Source organism: Opisthocomus hoazin, chromosome 1 (assembly GCF_030867145.1).
Source record: "Opisthocomus hoazin isolate bOpiHoa1 chromosome 1, bOpiHoa1.hap1, whole genome shotgun sequence".
NCBI lineage: Eukaryota > Metazoa > Chordata > Aves > Opisthocomiformes > Opisthocomidae > Opisthocomus > Opisthocomus hoazin.
In genome coordinates, this window is record NC_134414.1 from 72,633,619 (window position 1) to 72,655,622 (window position 22,004).

Here is a 22,004-nt window from a genome sequence, read left to right on the forward strand (position 1 = left end):
CAAAAAAAATAACAACCCAGACTGACTTTAAAGTGGCTTTACCATTTGGCAAAAGAAAAGCTGAGGGTTTGTGAATCTTTCTGCTGCTACTGCAAAAAGAAAAATAAACAAAAATGTACAAAATAAGATAAATATCCCTTTGCTACAACTTGGTTATGCCCTCGAGTTACATGATAAAAACAGAAACACGCTGCAGATATCTGTTGTCTGTTACAACATGCTGTTTACAGTACTGGTGTTTGTCAGAAACTGAAATTTCATTTAGTTTATGTAATTCTTCTCACAGAGCTTACTGAAGTATTTCTGTGTCAAAACTAGATATTTTAACCCATCTAAAATGTGCAACTATAGAGAAGAGCAAGGAAAGCTATCAGTACCTGTGTTACCAAAAAAAGAAAGATGGGCACAGAAAAGTTGATTATACCCAATTTTCACAGGGAAGTTCAGACTTTGCCTCTATAAAACAACTGCATTGGCACTTGAGACACTTGTATCTCAGTGAATAATCTCTGCTGTCTCTTAGTGGCTTAAGACCTACTGGCTTGTGAATTCATAGTTGGAAAATCACTGAAGAAAGCAAACGAGTCCTGGACACATGGGAGGCCAAGATGCCACCAACTCTGACACACTGCGAGTTGTTTCATTGTTTTCAAGGCATCCAGTTTCCTAGAGTGTTTTTCTGCTGGAAAGGTTTCATCCTGCATGTCGTCCTTCCTGGGGGGGGGGGGGGGGGGGGCGCAGCGGCAGCCCCATGCCAGCTCTGCGTGTTACTGCTCCAAGGTGGAAAGCGGAGGCAGGGGCAGGCACAGCATTTTCACTCTGTTACGTTTTTCACCTGTGCATGGGAATTGGGAGCTTGATGTTATGAGGGAACGAGAGATCAAACCACATTCTTCAGGAGCAGGGCAGGGAGAGGGCACAAGCTGTGATGGGAGGCTCCATTGCGTGGTCTGGAGTGGGGACTGGCCCCTGTGATCCCTCAACAGCCGGAACGTGTCAATGTCTCCCATCGATACCACAAGAGTGCTTACATTTCACCCGACTAATCCAAGGGGACGCTTGCCATCCCCTCCCACCGCCTGGCCCCATCCAGCCATCTGGTCCTGTGCAATTCCTTCTGCAGGCTGGGGAATGCCATGGGAACGCCAGTGCCGGGATGCTCACATGCAGACACGCACTCGCGCACACACGCCTCCAGCCTTCTGCTTCCAGCGCTCCCTTGCGCGCTCTTTCTTTTGTCAGTTCTGCTTTCTTCCCCAAGCAGCACTAAGGATTTAGTAAAAGCCCGTGGGTCCTCTGTGTTATAAAATTAGGTCTCTGCAGGTGCCAGAAGAACGCTGTGCCTTGGCATCCAAACAACTTCGTCTCCAGTTAGTAGATAACTGAATTTCCTCTTGAAGCTAAAGCACTCCCCATCTTCTCTTCCCCTTCTTCTCCACTTTCCCTTACGGCTGCAGAATGCAGCACAGAACCACTCGAAACGGCGTTAGAGGAATCCACTGCGGACACTTGAGAAATCCTGTGACAGCACTATGAGGCAGATAAGCAGAGGCAGGGGGAGAGGAGAGAGAAGAGGAATAGCTTTCGGAGACTGCTTGGCAGCAAAGTCAACGCTTGAAATATCTGTGGGGAGTTTGAAAGCATTTCCTAACATCAAAAATGTGAAGAAGAAAAAGAAATTTTGATCAATGGCTTATTGCCCTTGATCTAAGCAGAAGAATCCTAGCCAGTCAGAAATAACAGAAATCTGTTTTATTGTAAAGCTGAAGTTTTCTATGTTTTGACAGCTGGGGCTCATGCTTTTGGCTGGGTTATTTGCCAGCCTTAAAGTATTCATCAGCGAGTTGCCAGGTTTTTTTCCTTTCAAACTGAACTCTAACGATGAAGGAGAAGGTGCTGGAGAGATTTTAAGCATGAGTTCTCTGCTCTAAAACAGAACTTTGTGGCCTGAATTCACACGACCAGAAGAAGAGGTTTCCAATCCCTGGCCAAGTTTCTGGTGAATCACTTGCTCGTCACAGAGCCAAGATTCGCTTTCTGGAGCATGGGAAGCAGTGGCTCGTTTGTGATGAAGACAGCCCCATTGCCTTTGTTGAGAGGAAATGGATTAACAGTATGTATTCTGTGCACAAGTATTGAGAAAACTGAACTGAAATATTCCAGATTAAAACATCCTTACTGAGGAACAGACTGGAACACACATTAAACAGAAAAGTCAGATATGACTTCAAAAACAGTGGGTGAAATGTTGGTGTGGTGGCTGCAGGATCAACTCAGATGTCTTACAGAGTACCCAAGAAAATTAGCGTCACATAACTTATTCTTTATCTTTTTGATGCAAACCTTTACATTACTATTCCAATGTTGTTTCCTCTTAATATTTTCCATATTTTGATACACGTATTCTACGAATTCAGACCAGGCTTTTTTGCTCTTGTGCAATTTGTTCATTCTTATGTCTTGCGCTGCTTTCATTTAGTCACGTAGCTGTTGTCGTTCCATTTCATACCTGTATAACTGAGGAGGCTTTCTCAAGTGAACCAGTTACAAAATGAAAAATATTAAATCATTTCATATCTGCTAGGAAGACTGAATTCCTCTTCTAAAAATTCAGGGTCAGTCATACTGACTTTGTATCTGAAAAATCTACTTTCATCAACTCTGTCCTTAGCTTCCTTTACTCATCCCAGGATGACTGCTATTTTTGTCCTGTCATTTTATATCTTCAAAGCCCTTGCAAGTGCTCAACACTTCACTTTTGAGACTGATCTTCCATTTTCTGGATAAAGAATTAAATTTCTTTAGTGGATATGAAGTGATAACAAACCCATTTCACTTAGGGACAAGTTAATACGAGAAGAAGTTGCAATGTAGAGGCTGACACTTAGTAAGTGGAAACTGAAAGTGCACCACCGTGTAGGATCAGGTCCTTCAGGCAGTTTCAGTTCTACCAACTGATCACTTAAAAAGGCATCTGCAATATGAACTAAGGTCAAAGAGCATCTCAGAGTTTACAAAGTCAAATTGTCAGAGGGCCTTTGATCTAGTCTCCAACCTTACGTAAAGCCAGGGTAGGTGACTAAGTGTGCAGGCAGCAGGTCTGCACTGAGGGATGTTGCCTGGTGGAACTGGGCACTGGGCTGCAAATCTGCGGAAGGCAGAGGAAGGCACTGGCAGAAAGGGTGGAAGTGGTGGAGAGGGAAGTGTCTCTGGTCATGTCTATGCTGGCATATAAAACAAGGCCAGGATTTAGCATCAAACCCTAGTCCACATCCATTAACCATCATGGGTTTGGCTTATATCAACCAGCACTCTCCCAGGACAACGTATAGGCAAGGTTTGGACCACACCACGTACCAGGACTGTTCTCAGTGAGCAGTCTGGATGCAGTCACCCTGTTTTGGGAGGAGAAGAAAGCTCAGAAGTGTGGATGCAAGTCATGCAGGGACATTTGCAGGGCCAGAAAACAGGCCTTGGCTTGTTCAATTTTATAATATAGTCCTTACACCAGGATCATGCCAAACATACCGTATCATTTGAGGAATGCAGCTATTTTGAGCAGAAGGACAGATACTTGATAAAGTCAGTGACACTGGTGAGAGCACACAGATGTTTACTGATTCAGTCTTCACATGCAAAACTGTTGGTGCATGTTCAAAGTCATTTTCTGAAGATGTGTCTCTCGTTATCTTAACATCAGTAAACAGCAGCCTGGTGTATTTTCTAATTTGTTGTAACTTGCTTGTCCAAATCCTCTATATATTCCAGGGACACAGTTACTAAATTTAAAGCTGAAAACAGATTTGTTCTCTCAGCACACTTGTAAGAAACATTTAATTTTACATTGCCAATTTTCAAGTATTTCTATATACTCTGGCTAGGTGAAACAGTAAGGAATTGGCGTAACTCAGTGATGAATTAATAGTTTGCTCGCTAGTGCAAGCTCTTATTTTCCTCTTTAGGAGATATTGGGCCAGACATTTTGGAAGAGTTTAATCAAAACCCTCATCAAAAGCCAAATGAGTGGATTTTAAAGAAAGTTTAATTACAGTGGTCAAACCACCCAGCATGATTTTCTTGATTTGATTAAGATAATGAGGAGCACATTTAATGAGAAATTCATTAATTCGTTCAAACAAGTGGTTTTATCAGAGGTATTAAGCATCAGCGCAGATTATGTACAGCAGAAACTATTATAGCAAAAATTGACCGAGGTCAAAGCAGTAGTCATGCCAAAATTACATGCTCTGAGCTGTAATCTACCAGTTGAACTTGGGCAGTGCTCATCATGCCTGAAAAAGCAGGGACCCCATTTAAAAAAGCCCCCAGAACACAGGGTTTTGCTTCTGTTCCACAGCTGGGATCTTGATCCCTTTATTTCAGATGTTCAGAAGATTTGGGAACTGGGATTGAATTATCTGTGTTTTAGATGGCTACACCTGCAGATATTATTAGCAAATGATGAAGTGAGAGCTCAAACGACCCCTGACACCAGCCTCCACCCTTAAAGGAAATGGAGTGTTCCCCATTTGCTCTCTGTTTTACCTCCCTCTTGTCCCTGTGATGTCTTTGGGTCACTCCTGTTCTTAATCTGGAGTAGAGTGACTTTGGAGGAGAACTATTATTTTCCTTCTGGGGAAGGAAACCTCCTTCTTGGAAAAGAAGAAAAATTGGCCTCCAGCTGGAAATACTTGAGAAAAAGAAGAAAGAGTTTCCTTTACACCTTTCTCTCTTCAACTGCCTTCTTTAGTTAAATTTCAGCCCCTATATTACAACTTTCCTGTTTCAGGACCCTCGCCCGTGGGCTTCAGGTCCACCCTCCCCACTGGTAGCCCTTCTTCGGTGCCCTCTGCTATATTTCCCGGCAGCTGCTAATGCTCTTCTCCCTCCTACCCTCCCCTGGCCACTGTTACCTCTTTGACCTCTGCTGTGTTCCCTTGCCTTTATTCAGTCCCCGACTTGTTATTCCTGCAGTGTCTGCGCTGCTTCTGTGTGAGCTGCCTATCCTGCTGCTTCGTACTGCGTCCGTATAGCACTGAAACAGCTTTGATTTTCGAGTGCTCTACTTCTCAGCCTGCTCGGCTGCCTGAGCACTTTTTGAGTACTGTTGCACAGTGGACTTAAGCACTATCTATCGCTCAGTCCTTCATCAGGTACCACCAGTAGCTGCCAAAGGGAACCAGCTTTGAAACTGTTCCCTAAGTGGACAGGAGGCTGGTCAAGGAGCTGAGAAATGGAGCAGAAGCCCAGCTGCAGACAGGATCCTCTGAGGGTAGGAGCACACCGACAAGTGAAGACTGGCGTGGAGGTCATATTTTACCTCCTGGTTAAGTCAGCAGGAGTATGACAGTCAGACACTATTATTAGGGTTCCTAAATGAACAGAGGTGCTAAGGTTCACCTGTGGGTTTGGAAGTCTGGATCAAGACCTTCAAGAAATAAGCTGAAGTAGAGAACTAGAGATGTCAAAAAATAGACATAAGCATTTATTTTCTACATTAGTAGAAGATGAGCAAGAAAACCATTCCTGCTGTGCAGAAAACCATAATCCTTAGGATTATTTCTGCCACTTGCCTTTAAACCACAAGGAAACAAGAGTAATAATTGGAATCAGAGTCCCTTCATTTTAGAGAAATCTTGGGATGTGACTATATCTGACTGCTGCACACCAACAAGAACCTGTGATATTGGCATATAAACATCTGCACAGAAGAAAGAGTTAACAGCGATGACCTCACCACTACACTCAGCAAGGCTGTTCCCAAGGTAAGGACAATTCCATCTTGGAACAAGCAACTCAAATAGCATATAGAGACTCGCTACAGCAGCTGCCCCTTGAGTGGAATCTGGGTGGGAAACATAAAACACACATTGGTAGAAAATCATATCTTTAAATACTTTTTCCCACTATCTCCCAGCCCAGCCTTCAAGCAGCCGCCCAACCTTGCTAAATTTATAATCTGAATAAAATTTCCCAATATATCTGACCATATCAGAGTGATAAATGCAAAAATTGCAATTTATCTCCATAGCTCTCAAAAGCAACGTCTTCTACAACAGAACCATGAAAACCAATGGTTCCTCAGCATGTCCATCCCCAAATGCAAACTACTTCTTCCTAGGTACCATGTGCCCTCTGTACTGTAGTGAACTCATACCGATGCTCAGTGTGTGAAAGAAAACTTGGTTAGTAACAAGAGAATGTTTCCCAGAACCATCATGCTCCCTCTGATCATTCATCCCTCATCTTCAAGGGAATCCTACAAAACAAACTGGAAAGACTAAGATGGGATTAAAATTAGTAATTTGATGGGACACAAAAAATGGTTGATTCCAATGGCAGTGCTAATTTTATGGCACTTTACTATTTACGTCTGATACAACTTACTAATCTCAGTTTCTCAGGAGATAATTACCTGTTCATTTCTTCCATCCTGTGCTCAGTAGAGCTGAAGACCTTATTACTGCTCCTCTTACTAACATCCCCTTTGTTCCTTTCATCTCAAAGTACCTGACTGATTAATATAATAAAACTGAACTCAGATAAATTGCTTCCAATCTCTGCTTATCTGGCAGTTTGCTAGTTATGTCCCTGCTTCTGTTTTTCGGCCCTCAGACTTGTCTGTTTTTTCCTTTTAGGTGTACTGATAACAGATATTGCCTCTCTCCACAGATACTCCTTCTGAGTGTTATGACTGTTCCCTATTTACCAAAAACCCTGCCCAACCAGCCTCCACTTTGGAAATATCAAGTGTGGCTCCAGTTCTGACACACAGATTCCTTTTTGAATAGTTATATGGCTTTTAGTCTGGCATTATTCAAGCTCTCAACTGCTTCAAAGAAATATTTGGGTTTATGCAAAGAATAGGAACACAACTTAACTGGCCAAACATCAGTCACTACTTCTAAAAGGAAAGGAAGTATTGTTAACTCAGATCTTTCTAAAATGGAAGTGAAATATTACATGGAGGAGTTTCAGGAATATATTGTTCAACACAGGGCAGTTATGCACCACCCAATCCAGTCAGAGATGAAAATTTTTACTGTCACTTCTCTCTGATACTTCCCAGGTGCTGAACTGGTCTTTGGCAATGCTCATTGCAATGATGCAGTCTATTATTTGCTTCTCCCCTTCCCCCATGGAGCTCAAAAACCCCCATAAATTCAATTTCCTGCATCAAAAATCAGTAACTTAAAGCTGTAACTGCTTGGGAAAGATTAACCAGTATCTTAGGGAGGGACTCAATATAATTTTGCCTAGGAAATTTCAGTGTGCTGTCCCACATGAATTAAAATATGAGGACCTAAAGAACAGCACAATATCTTTTAGGCGGTAATAAATGCGCCAGTATGCAAAGCTCTGAGGTAACGTGCAGATCTCCCACCTTCTGCCAAATACCACACAGTTCCTTCAGCTTGCAGAACTAGCAGGTATTGTTCTGCTTGCACAGCATGCAGTCCCCGATGCACAGTTGGAAGTTATTCTTTGTAAACAAGTACTGAAATTTCATGTCCAGGGCAGAAGTTCTACAGCCTTCTTCTTCCATTTAAATGCACTCAGAGAAAATTCAAGACAGGATTAAGGAAAGGATTTTAAAATTTGTATTCCTCATCTTGTGGAACTAGGAGTTATTTGTGACCCTGACCACACGTGAGACAGAATCACAGAATGTTCGGGGTTGGAAGGGACCTCTGTGGGTCATCTGGTCCAATCACCCTGCCAAAGCAGGGTCACCTACAGCAGGCTGCACAGGACCTTGACCAGGCGGGTCTTGAATATCTCCAGAGAAGGAGACTCCACCACCTCCCTGGGCAGCCTGTTCCAGTGCTCCGTCACCCTCAGAGGGAAGAAGTTCTTCCTCCTGTTCAGATGGAACTTCCTCTGCTTCAGTTTGTGCCCATTGCCCCTTGTCCTGTTGCTGGGAACCACTGAAAAGAGTCTGGCCCCATCCTCCTGACATCCACCCTTGAGACATTTATATGCATTTATAACTTCCACCTGCAATCTCAGCATTGTACAAAGCAAATGTTTACCCCATATGTGCCTGTCACCACAGAAAAGCTTGGGAAATGTATGGAAAGGATTTTTTGCAGGTCCAAAGAAAAAGCAAGCCCCCACATCTCTTTCCCCTACTCAGATACAGATCAGGAGCTTGCTTCCAGCAGGCAGTTTACATCAGTGGACTCTGCTAGGCAGTACAGATAACTCTTAGCATTGATAAATGGGAACACAATGTAAACATCTGGTGAAAGAAAAATATTTGCCAAGAACCTGAAGGGCTAGGCGCTTAAAGCAGCTTTCCACACTGGCTTTCCTTAGCAAGGTGCACAAGGGACAGGCATTGGTCTATTGGTCCCACTGCCTGCTCCTAAGTGATTGAACCTACAGTGCACCATAAGTATGCCCCAACAAACTGTATTTAATTCCCTTCTGCCCATCTGGCTGTGTCACTGCAAAGAAAGTTTATGCAAGAAACTGAGATGTTTCTGGAGCAGTAAAACAGCTCCTGCCACCTGCGATCCAGTGCTTTCCTGTGCCCAAGGCACCCACCCCGGCACTGGTACCGGCAGCAGCTTCTTCCACATAGAGAGGCCGATGGCTTCTGACCTGGCTGTCTGATTTTGATGACCACGGTCAGGCTATCATGTCTATCCGTGCCACTGCAAATTTGTGAGATTTGGATGCCCACTGTTGGAAGAAACACCCAAATTCATCCCATTAGTGGCTCAACCTTGTGTCCCACCTGTGAGTGGGTAACGCAAGAACAGCACCAGAGCCAGTGCGGGGAAAGGATGAAGCGTGAAAATATTGTGACACGAGGATGCCCAGGCTGGCAGCAGCCCTTACCTTCTCGTTCTTCCTCTCCTCAGCCTTGCTGGTGGGGCCGGGGGTGACAGGGCCAGCCAGGGGCCCGCTGACCACCTCACCGTTGAGGTGGGCAGCACTAACGTTGGGCGGTGTGATGGCGGCGGCGGCGGAGGTGAGGGGGATGAGGGGCCGGGCTCCCGGGGTGGGTGGCTGGTGGCCGTGCTGCGGGGAGACGGCGGGGTGAGGCCGGATGGCTGCCGCTGGCAGGCGGGAGGGCGAACTAGGCGTCCGCAGCGGCGACACCGTGGCGGTGGGGCGGTCCGGGGCTGGCACCGGGGGGTGAGCTGCAGAGGGAGGACAGAGCACAGTTAAGCCCCCCATAGAATCATGGAATCACTAAGGCTGGAAAAGACTGCAAGATCATGAAGTCCAACCGTCAACCCACCACCACCACACCTGCTAAACCTTGTCCCGAAGTGCCATGTCTACACGTTTTTTGAACACCTCCAGGGATGGTGACTCCACCACTGCCCTGGGCAGCCTGCCAGACCTGGCCCTTCAGTGGCCATCACTGTCACGAGGCGCCAAGGCCCGACGGAGAGTTGAGCTCTTAACCTTACCCCAGGATATCTTGGCCTGCAAGTGTTTACGGCTAAATCCTAGAAATGCCCCTCATGGTTGCAAAAGTCCTGTCTGCAGTCAGCAAAATGGCCAGTCCTCGCTGGTGATGTGACGGGGCAATGGCCTGACCATCCCTGCCCATGCTTGGAAATCAACAGCAAGCCTACTGTGTTTTTAAAATACCTTATCTCGTTCCAGCCAAGCTGTTTTCCAAACCTTCAGGCTCCCCTCTTAACCTGATAGGTTCTGGAACAACACAGCATGGGACCTCAAGGGTTAGCCCAGATGATCCCAGCTGACCTTGCAGACGGCGATTACAAAGGAAGGTCTCTTGTTTCAGCCTTAACAAAATGATCAACAGCACAGCACTGTGCTACACAAGAAAACTTAAGCAGAAACCCACCAGAGGATTTCTGAACTCAGCCTCCTCTCTGCCAGCAAAGTCCCTAAGGGAGTACGCCATACCTTTTAGTCCTGCTGGCCCTGCTGAGCAGACCCTGCCTACAAGCACGGGGAACCGTGAATTAGCGCTTGTCTGTTTAATGGTGACCATGACGCACTGCTGAGGTCAGCTCTCCAAGGGATTCGGGAGCCTGTGGCATGCCTCATGTTGCAAAAAGTGTGACAAGGCTCCAGGTACATTTCCACAATGATGTTGCCTTTGACTTCCAGGTTGGCTGATTGCTTAGGTGGAACCTACATACAGACCAGAAGCCAAGTCCACACTCAGACATTCCCTCACTTGAACAATTCAATAGTAGGACTGGCTGGAAAATGCCTATTTCACAAACAATTTCAAGGTTTCATAATCTGGTTTAGTTCTGCCTCAGTGCAAAATTTTAACCTTTGAACATTTTTCTGAGCACAACCCACTCACCCACCCCACAATAGCTTCTATTCCGGTCAAAGCATTCACCTGGGATGTGAAAATCAATCTATAACTAAACAACAATGCTATAACAACTCAAACCACTGTTTTCTGTTTCTATGGTTAACAGCAGCACCCATTACCAGGGACTGAAACAATAAGCAGTGCCATGAATCATACTCCCTACAGCAGCTGAGCATTCTTGCCAGGAGGGAAATTCATCCCCCAGCCTTATGCCCTGTTATCCAAAGTGATATTGAACATGATGGGGCAGTGATCATCAGATTAGCACCTCCAAAGTCTACATGATTGTCCCTCCCACAGTAACTCCTTGACTCAATAATATCTCTTTTTATTAATGTTGCTCATAGCAAATCAACCAAACTATCATTAACCAGTCTTGAACTTGATGTGATTTTACCATGCAGCACGATGAAGGGTCTAAAAGTTTTTATTACAGACACCTTCAAGACTGTTCTTACTATTAATTGCCATTTCCCCGTGCCTGGATTACCAAGAACTATATTAGAAAGTGAAATTCCTTTCCAGAGAGCCAGACAAGGCATCGCTGGTTATCTTGAAGTGATTCCCTCCTTCTGATTTTCCCATTTTGGAACCTATGTGATGAGCAACCACTCCTGCCAGAAATCTAATTTTCCAGGATGGTTAAGCTTGCAGAGTCAAGCTTTTGAACTGCTGGTTGTAGGGAGCAATGGCTTTCCTAAATTTAGAGGAAAAGCACAATAATGGAATTTCACTGCATGTACCTGGATGCAGAAAACTGATTTGATAATCATATTAGGTACCTCACTTCTTTCATATAGGATTCGGTGCTTCCAGACACAAAGGAAACAGAAAACATGAGAAACAGTAAAACAAATGGCCTGAGAAAAATCAACTCTGAGCAGAGCTCTCACATTTTATCCTGTAATTTCATCTGCTTACTGTTACAATGTATGCCTTTGCTCAGGGATCTCTGGATCTGGACTGTGCTGCATCAAACATGCTATTAATTAGCAATGCTCACTGAAGGCTATTTTTGTTCTACACCACTCATATTTCATTTAGGGTGTATTCCTACATTAGTGGCCTTGTGCAAAATTGATTTGTTACTCATGTATATTGCAAGCCAACAGAAACGTGATTTGAATACTGTGCCAGCTTGCCTCTCTTGGAAGGCTTTTCCAAAAAGTCATTGTGCGTTGCCCTGGCCTGTAGGACTAAAGAGACCTTTCGAGGGGATCTGGTCCACAGGATACTGGTGAGGACATCCATTATGGAGAAAAATACTGATAACTATGAAAAAATTCCTTTATCCTTGCAAAGGTTTATTAAATCAACAATCTCATGAACCTTCTGGAAGGGCTGGAGAACTCTCTGCTTATGAGGTTTTGGAGCAGCGCTGTGGTCCCTGCATCACCCTGCCTGCCAACTCCTTGGCATGTTAAGATGTCAGAGTGACCTGGAGGAGCAATCTTCAATCAAAGAAGCTGCTGGAGGTGTAGCATAGCAGTGCCGTGGAAGAAAGGTGTGGGGCATTCCAGGTGTGTGGGGCAGAATGATCTGCCACCTGTTTCAGGAGAGTCCGTCTGCCTGGTGGCATGGGCACATGAGGCACCAGGAGCACCCGAATGAACGCTTCCTGAGGGCCTTGCCCAAGAGGGGACATTTCTGCCTTTGCGCTGTGGGAGAAGAGCTTTTAGAAGGGTGTGACTTGAGGGGGAAGCAGCACTTTCTGAACTAGACAAAAAGAGGATAAACTGATTATTCCCCTGTGTGACATGGATGCTGTGTGAAGTCCTGCCACTGTTGAGCAGAGGAGTCTGCGTTGTGCGAGATTCAGATACACATGTATTTGATTACATTTTCTTCCTTTTGGTCTGGACTGCGTAGGAGGTGAGATTAGATGGTCATAATGGTGCCTTCTGGCTTCAAAAGGTATGAATCCATGACTCAGACCACAGTGTATTTCTCATTTGTGCCTGCCCTGTTTTGTATCTAAGACCTCAGTTTCCAGCAGTCCTAGTCCTTACTGATCTGCCTTTGTAATCACAATGGCTCACATCCCTATAAAATATAAGAAACAAAATGTTTTAAATTTTGCTGTAAAGTTCCACCACAGGATTTACTTTTACTTTATTCAACATCAGAGCTGTTTTAACATCAGGAAAAGGGGAATAAATTGTACTCTAGAAAATTGTGCTGTACATCAGAAAGGGAACTTAGAAAGAACAGAGGCCCCCTGGTGTGAGAAGCGCTTATTCTCCTTTCAAAAAGGTGGCAGTATTTTTCTGATCTTTTGCTTTATCACTAACACCGGGTCCCGTTCTGCCTAATAAATACCTTTCATCCCCGAAGCCCAATGAAATGCTTCTTAATTTTAAGTTGTGTATTACTTGCTCTGCGATAAGGGCAGTATTTTTCCGTCAGCGAGCCAACTGGACTCACAACTGTTAATCTCCTCAGTATGCAGGGTGCTTGCTTTCACTCAGATAAATTGTATAAATATTTGTAAACACTATAATCTATTTCAGCTGTAGCAACAGAACAATCTGATAAACACAACGTGGTTCCCAGAGATCAATAGAAGCCCATAAATATTACAAGCAAATAAAACCTACTCTATTCCGCATTGACCGAGCTGTGACTAAAACAAGAAAGCAAGCTGCGGGGACGGGCAGATTGGAGAGGTTTGGGCTCGAGGGGTACGGCATCAATCCTGCCGGCCCAGGGCGAAAGGCACGTACCCATCTGCATGGCGGCGCGGGTCTGGCTGCCCGGCTGCTGAGCTGAATACCTCAAGCAGTTATTCAGCTGCGGAGAGGCCGCCTGTAGCTGGGGATGCGTCTGAGGCGCAGTGATAGGAACAACCGGTCTGACAGCCGTGGCGGCGTTGGTGTGACTGGCCCCGATGGGGTGGATGGCTCCTGGGGCTCCTTTCGTTGCCGGAGCTCCCCCGGCTCCGCTGTTCCTGGGCTGCCCAGCTCCCACCGGCACCCTGCACGGAGATAAGGCACAGCATAAGCATGCGGCAGAGACCCCGCGACCCAGCCACAATGCCGATAGGCACATCCAGTTACTTAGGTCGTTCAAGGTGTTAAAGTAAACCGACATATGGATACATATTTATAGGACATAGTCGTAAGCATGCTGGAGGACATTTTCATCCCTTTATCCTGTAGGAAGAAGTGCAGGGTAAAAATGGACAAGGTAATTTTTTTCATCACTTTTTTTCTGAAGCTACATTTCTGTCTAAATAGTTTCTAGTAAAATCACAAATCTAAATTCAGAAGAAATGGATATCTCCCAAATGTCATTTCGTGTGCCAGAGGCTATTTTACAGGCACTAATGGAGTGCTAATTAAAACAGACTCAGAGACCTTTTTTTAGGACCAAACCTGCATACAGCCCCACAGGGAGAGAAAAAGATGGATAACACCAAATCTATGCGTGGCTCTTGAAGGGGACTGAAAAGCAGCAGGCTTGGCAGGGCTTGGCTTGGCTGAACACTTACCCTACTGATGTAACCAGCCCTAGTTTAGACTTGCTAAGGAAATGCAAAAGGTAAGGGACTGCATCTGACTTAACTGAAAAGGAGATCCAAACAATAATTGACCCCCCTTTCACTGCTCACTTAAACTGTATGCACAGTTTGTGTTTCATCTGAGTGGCTGGACCTCAGAGGGAAGGAACGAGGTTCTTTCTCCCATGCAATGAGTTCAGCCCAGAGCAAGTTTTGGTCCTCTTACCTAGCTAGAAACTCTCTGACCAGCACAGGTGGACACTGAGGAGGAAGGCAGGACACCAATGGACACACTCAACTGCTCCTCAGCAGCTTGCTCTTTGAGTTTCTTACTCAGGTTCCTGAGTAATTTCCTTCCCCCGTAGTAGATGCCATGAAACAGAGGGATCATTCTGCGCTGTACTCTCCTGGGCTGCTCCATCTGCCAAGGTCCTCCTCCAGGAAAGGACAGCAGTGGGGATATCATGCAGAACAAAGCATGGTGGAGGAAATGGAAATGAGACAATGCAGGGGTTTGAAAGGGAGGACAGGATAACAGTACGGGTACAAGATCAACCTATGGTAGGTGGGACTGGGAGAACTTCTGGGGCCCAAAATCGTTGTGTGGGAACACAGAGAGGAGAAGAGTAGAAGGAAGAACTATGCTGAACAATCTGGCCCAATTCAGAGGACAAAAAAGACAGAAGAAATAACCCAAAGATAAGAGTGGAAAGGGGAAGAGCCAAAAGAGTGAAACTCTGATAGAAAAAGATCAAAACACAGGCTAGAAGATATGGTCCAAAAGTGCAACAGATAGCCACCCCCTCTGCCCAATCCTGGCTCCCCCAAAAATCACAGGAGGAGAAACAGCACTGTGGTGTCACAAAATCCTTATCTCACCGTACAAGGTTTGCCTGGATTACATTTTGTTAAATGAATCTAGTTTGCTTTTTTTTTTTTTTCCCTTCAGTTTTTTTCATCTGCCTCCAGGTAGGGAAAAACTGGGAATCCCACCAGATGGAAATCTTGACTGTCTTCTGCTGTGAAGAGCTGGCAGGGTAGCAGCAAGGTTCAGCTGGAGCTGGCTTGGCCATCTGCACTAGATTGAGTTTGCCAGAAAAGCACACCTAATGGCCCACTGAGAGCTGCGTTCAGGCAAATGTGCACACCGGCAGGTACAGAAACTACCTGCGACTCCTACAGAGCTGGACAGACGATGGATGTGGCAAATTTCCTCTGCTGCCCTGTGCCTGTCTCTCCCTCCGAAGGGTCTTGTCCTTTTTCCACCATGCTCTGCTCACACATGTGCTTTGGCAGCTTGTAAATCTAATTCAGTGTTATTAAATTCATGGGCACCTTCTTTTTCTTGGGTTTTGTAGGGAGTGGCAGAAAAACATGTATGGAGCTAATCCTCTGCTTTGCTGTCAAAGGGGAACAAAGTGAGTTGAAAGTGAAGCAAATAGGAGATTTTGTTGCTCTTGGATTTTTCTTGCTCCAATGTTCCCGTTCACCTAGGGTGATTTACACAGGGACTTAATTAGCTCACAGGTTCATAAATACAATCAGAAAGCTGCTTTTGAGTTTTGTGGAAGGCACTTTTGCCCTTTAGCACTTCTCTCTGTCTTGTTCTAGCTGTGACATGCTGCATTTAATAAAGTCTTGCTGATTCAGATCACCAACACTTCAGCAGAAACTTCTTTACTAATTAAGAACTGAAAAGGCAAGGAGTGAAGGCAGCCAAGGGGCTCCATAAAATCAGGTAAACACATTTACGTTAATGAACAGTGAAGACCCCATGAATTAATGTGGGTTTTTTGACTGAAATGCAATATTAGGACTGTCAGCAGGCTTAGTTATCATCTTCTAATCTGCTCTTAACTTTTGGTCTTGCTCAGTCCGCACACTACAAACTTGACATACACTGAAGATGGCACAAACGGGGATAAATTTTGCAAGAGCAACAGTGTCTGAGTTGTGAGGTGCCTTTCTCTGGAGAGGGGTGAAAGATGGTGGAGACTGCGTGCATGTGGGAGGAGAGACTGAGAGCGTGTGAGGTGGGTGAGTTCAACCTGCAAACGCATGGTTGCTCTACAGCAGATATGGGCGCACACACGGCAACATCCACCTGCAAGGAGCACATGGGCCAAAACAGTCTAGGACACACTGATGAACTTTCTCCTCAGCTTGCGGACTCTTTCAGACTGGACTCTAGCTCAGAAACATCCTTTGATTTGGTGTTGTCCAATACTGAACTCTGATAAATGGCATTCCTCTGCAAACATGCTGTTCTTTCCTTTTCTCCTCTTCTGCAACTAAGACACAGGTAGCTAAAATCAGACAATTCACTGAACTTTCCTACTGTTTCTGAATTTAACAGTTCAAACATTTGTCTTGATTCAAATGATCCAAGACCTTTGATTTAAGAAAAACAAAATCTACATGAGGAGCTACTGAAAAGCAAGACACAAGCATTCCTTATTTTATTTATCCCCATTACATGACCAGTAGTTTTATAACAATAAAAAAATCCTTAGCCAACAGATCCATTACAATAGTAAAACCTGGGCTCATCAGACTATGTGAAGTCAGAAGTTGTAAATGTCATCATCTAACACAACTAGTGAAGTCTTCTGAGAACATAGATAACTCCAATGCTACATACAGCAAGTTTCATTACCCAAGTCTGCAACGCCACCAGACAATTTCTGCAAGGGGAATGTGATTTCAAAGCAGAGCTACGTTGTTTTCAGCACCCTCCAGATGCAGAATCCCTCTCAGCCCCAGCTCAGGTATATCTGCCTTGGCCAGCGGTCCTCACCTTGAAACAGGCGTCACGTAGTTGCCTGGGAAGACGCCAGACATCCCACTCCTCAGCGACGTCCCCTTGAACCAGCCATCCTGGCACTTCTCAATGACCCGGTACATCTCACCTTTGCGGAGCTCCAGCTCATCATTCTTCTGAGGCTTGTAGGCGTACAGGGCTAGGTAGCTGCGGGGAGAGGTCACACAAGAAGAAAGCACACAGCTGACGTCAACCACCACCTGTCCCGCTTTGACTCCAGCCCCGCAGAGCAGAAAGTGAACAGAAACGCTGCTCAGAAATGGTGGTTAAAAAGGGACATCACTACAGCACACCAAACAAGGAATGGCAGAGACAAGATCAAGTGGATGCTAAGACAATACAGGAATAACTAATCAGATTAAAGTCAGGGGGTAATTTAGAAATTAATAGGACATACTTCTTGCCCAGGGCACAACCAAAGCAAAACACTGCCACAAAGCAGTGCTGAAGTTAAAAATTTAGCAGCAATTTCAGAAGGGCAAGGCAATTACAGAGACAGCCAGAGTAACCAGGACTTGCATGGGAAGGCGTTTCAAAATCTAACATCTGGATGAAGTATACATTCATATGCTTCAGGGTCAGAGCCGCCTTTACTATTTATTTTCAGGAAAACTTTTCTTACGGGTAGACTACTCTATAAAAATTTAAGGCAGCTTTTCTTGCAGCTTTCTTGATGTCATTTATGTTGGCCAGTTTTAGAAACAACACATCAAACTGTTCTGATTCAGTATGGTAATTCTTGTATTACGTCAGTAAAACAAAAAGTGACAGAGGGCCAAATTCTGCAAGGGGATTTTTGTTTAAGTAAAAAAAGGGGTAGAATTTGGCTTTGGATGTTTTGTATGCAAGTGTTCCAATAAATCTATAATCCAGGACCCAATATGTAGAACTTCTTATTTATTTAATTACAGCTTTTATTTATGCCCTTTGTTTAGAATCTTTCTTTTTATCTCTCTTTCGTTCTTCCGTTACTACTTCAGGGATGTGTCTAGTGTTGTGAAATGACTACAACTTAAAGTCCCTAAAGGTATTGCCTCTGTTTAGAGAGATCCTTGTTGAAAATTAAGAATGATTGCTTGCACTTAGGGGAATAATGGAAAGTTGGTATAGGATAGCAAGAATGCACACACAGAACAACACTTCTTTGCAAACAGAAATTTTATTTTGGTATTGTCACCTTTCTACAAGTGCAAAAAGGGATTTCTGGTAATTCTTGATTAAGGCTGTGCCTTCTTGAGTTTTTTGCTCTTTGTGCCTTACTGACAGTGCAGAGAGATTAGGGCAAATGGGGAAAAACTTATGGAAAGTACATTTACACTACAAAGTGCAGCAGAATGCTCTTAGGCTCAGAGGTAGGTGAGAAGAGGCTTGCTGCCCACCTTACAGCAGCAAACCAGAGAAATAATAAAAACTATAACCATTGTGATTGTAGACTTGCAGCCAATAAAAATGATACATGGCTTTTTACTTCTGCTCTCCAGGAAATATAATTGAGGAATAAATCCTGTTAGTTTTCCTGATTCTACTCCTTTATGGTACCAGTAGATTTCCTTATTTTTATTCTGAAGGCAGTAAATAAACAGCAGTAATGAGCAGAATATGAAATATTTGGTAACAGCTCCTTGGGGCATCCTTGGGCTGATGCGCCTGGCTCTGTTTACCACGTGCATGGGGTACAAAGACCTAATCAGAAACTGTATTTCATTAGTCAACAGATGGGAGAAACCATCCTGCACATCCTTTGTTTAGCCTATATAAACAGGTGACCCTGAGCAGGTCTGTAGCTGTTCACCTCATGGAGAACATGAGGCTATGTATGAACTGAAGAACACTAAAATGCATCACCCTGACATGAAATAAGGTTGCATGCTTCAGTGCTAATCCTTCAACACAGTGCTCTGCTAGGACGTAACGGAAAGTGCCAAGACTGCATTCACTCAGGGGAGCAGAAAGTGTGGCATTGACTACCTCTTTCTAAGTTGCTGCTTACAGAGGGCTCACATTCAGAAGGTATAGGTTAAGCGGGAGTTCAAGGACAGAGCATTTTAGATAGGCTTACTTAGCCCATTCCCCAAGGGACTACATATGATAACGTAATTTACAGGCTGAGATGCTGGAAGAAGGTGCAGGGAAAATTACCCTAAGTGGACCACAGGCTTCTTTCCCTTGCAGCTGTCTCCAGCTCTCCTACTAGTTTCTTTCTGTTCCTCCCTGTAAATTCTCCCAACTCAGCCTCCAGTAAGCCCGAATAGCCAGTATCACAATGAGCCTAAACATCCTCTGGAGAGGATCAAAATCCTTGCAGAGACTAAAATAAGGTGTACATCAGACCAGCCTGGACTCCACGCCAAAACTGACTGGTCTCTGTATCGCTAAACTGATGAAAACTTGCGTGTGATAACCGCATAGCATGACACTGGGACAATGGAGGTGATTCTTCATTGACCGGTGATCCCACCACCTATGTGGGGCAGTGAGATGACCATCCCTGGGGGTTTCCTCTACTAGTCTGCAAAGAGGAAGGGGCTTCTCCAAACCCAGTGACAGGCCCAGCCTGGGTCGGCTGCCTGGCCATGCCTGGCGTGCTCGCCCCATGGGGAGAGGCATACGCCCGAGAGTTGGCGGCACACCTACTGTCACACATGGCTGAAAACAACTGGAGTGCAGGCAGCTTCCCTCCCAAAAAAGCATTTCTGGGCTTTTCCTCTGGCAAGGGATCAGGGCTAGTCGCCCCATTTGCTGATACTAATTTTGCCTTAAGCCAAAGCCTTTGGGCTTGGATATGTTTCACCGTTCTCTAGAGTTTAGGTGTGAAACTTCATCAGCAAACTCTCTACAACCGAGGAGAAACTGTTAAAATAATAATCTGAAATCTTACAAAATGTAATTGCAAATTATTCTGGACTACATGAAACAGTGGGGCTAAGGGTTAGGGAGCAGTACCTAGAGGAAGCCAAACTCTTTAAAAAGTGTTCCCTAAGAAAAGGCCTAAGCAAGAGGGTAGCTCATGTTCTTGGCCTTGGGGAGCTGCCTATGTCTCTACTTATAATGCAGAAGCCCTAGGGCTCTGTCTAGGGCTGTGCCTCCCCAGTTTCGCTACAGCTTTCAGATAATGCTTCCTCTTTGACTGGAACTTGTCTTGTAAATGCAGAATGACAGACTGGATTATGAGATTGCTTCATGGGGGAGATGACAGCAGAAGCATGGGAGGTAGAAGCAGAGGCTTTCTGAGGCATGGAGGCAGGGATATTGCTAGAGAGCTGGAAAAGGTCCTGATTCAGCAACTAAATACTGGAAACACTGCCAGTTACTGCTTCCTAGTCTGGGCAACGTTAATAAATTTGTGACCCACTATGTGCCACACAGGCTGTGCAGGGTGACCATGGGGTGATGATGAGACCTCTCAGTGATGTGTGGTACCTCTCAGGTGTGAAGATCTCACCTTAGTAGCCAAGAACAAATTTGTTTTGGTTCTGTTCCAACTCCGCTATACTCCTTAAAGCAGATTTGCTATGTTATTTTAGGATTTTGTTTGTGAATTCAGACCTTCTTTCAGCCATATCATAAAACCCTAAAATACTGGTGTGCATATGTATGCGTGTGTCTGCATAGTTCCACTGCTTTCACAAGGTGTATGTGAAAAGAGGAAAGGGTTCAGTAGATTAACTAGACAGGTACCAGGCTAGAAGACATTTATTATAATGAAGTCTACTCTTTTTGTTCTGTATCTAGTCAACCTTCTGTTATTCCACACACTAATCAATAAGCCCATATACCCATGATAAGAAGTTCATTCATTGCCTTTGTTTATGGCACTGAAAAAATGCAATTGGGTTATTTTTTCTGGTTAATGATGAATGCATCATGTGTTTGATTGCATGAGACTACACCTTTTGAAGAACTTTAAATGAAGGAAGAAGATTTTCTCCAGCTGAGAGGCATTCCGTTTGCTTCACAGTGATTCATACAGCTGTAATAAATATACCAGGAGTCTAAAAGGGCTCACAGAGAAAGGGGGAAGTCTTGCCTTTCTCTACTCGATTTTCAGTTTCAGTAGAGGCTGGGTCATGTATGAAATTGCAGTCTCTCTCTTCTCAGAATGCTCCTGAGCTGAGATTCCTTTCAGAATTTAAACACATGCACACACGTGCACACAAGTGGAAACAAAGAGTATGCAGTGACTGAGATGAACTGCTTACATATTGAGGGGGAGCTGGACCTTCGGTGGTGTTCCCTGATCTCCAATTATTGCACTCGTCCTGGGACCAGCCACCGTGGCTGTTCCAATCGAAGAGGAATCCTGAAAATACACGAAGAAGAACATACGAGGATTAAGATGAAGCACACAGTTTCCTAAAATGCTACAGGGTGAAGGCACAGATTAAAAAAACTACATCTTTTATCAATTCCCAGACATTCTAACTTCACGATACTGCATTAAAAAAAGAGATCTTTTAGTCTTACACATTCCAAAAATACATTTCTGACGCAAGGGATATTAGGTTATTAACAGCATTTCCATGTACCTGTCAAATAAAATTAGTTGTACCTTGCATGCAGATCTTACTTGACTGCTTTGTAAAATCAGCTCAACATGTACATCTCTGCAATAGTACCTTCTCTGGCAAAGGTAACCTTTTCCCCTCAAAGGCTTGTTTTAAAATTTTTACTCTTTTGGATAATGGTTATGGATCTACGGAGAAGAAGATACTATTCGATTTCCAAAATGCAGTCTCCTCTCTGTATACTATTTTTATCATCAGGAATATTCTTCTCCTTAAGAAAAAGATGACAACACAACCCAAAACAGGAGTACCTCTGAACGGAGAAAGTAGGGAGTCCACTCTGCTTTTACCACAGTAAATAAATCCCCACTCTCACATAGGAAACAGGGCAGATCTTTTCCAGCTATTAATGTTGAAAGGCAATTCTGAATGCAGTCATTCATTTTTCAAAGCATAATGCTCAGCAAAAGTATGTAGGGTGTAGTCTTTTGAGTTGTCTCACCAAAGTCCCCATTCGTCTATGTAAAAAATGAATCCTGACTGGAAACCTCCTGAAGTAACACGAAGGCTTGTAGCAACAGATCTTTGCCGCAAAGACAGGGCAGAGCTGGGCTGATGGGACTTGTAATGGTTTACCTGAGCAAAAGACTTTTTTAGTAAGTCTGACCAAATGCTGCATGCACTTCCGTATGCAGAATGGCTCCACAAAGTAGGATCCAAAGTTTATGCAGAAATTGCAGGTTCAGACAGAGCCTGTTACAAACAATAAAGATTCTGGGCAGTTCACAGACCTCCAGTGCAGCTTTGCTGTTTCCAAATGCTGTCTAACAAATAGTAAATATTGATTTATTTTGGGAA

At 44.4% G+C, this 22,004-nt stretch overlaps 1 protein-coding gene across 1 annotated transcript in view; it reads right to left on the bottom strand.

Moving 5' to 3' along the window:
- Positions 1-22,004, bottom strand: part of SH3RF3 (SH3 domain containing ring finger 3) — a 259,661-nt gene that overhangs the window by 28,723 nt on the left and 208,934 nt on the right. The window contains exons 5-8 of the mRNA XM_075425598.1: positions 20,841-20,941; positions 16,618-16,788; positions 13,045-13,295; positions 8,848-9,152 (exon numbers count right to left, since the gene is read on the bottom strand). Coding sequence (XP_075281713.1) covers positions 8,848-9,152; positions 13,045-13,295; positions 16,618-16,788; positions 20,841-20,941 — 828 coding nt within the window. The remainder of the gene's footprint in view (positions 1-8,847; positions 9,153-13,044; positions 13,296-16,617; positions 16,789-20,840; positions 20,942-22,004) is intronic.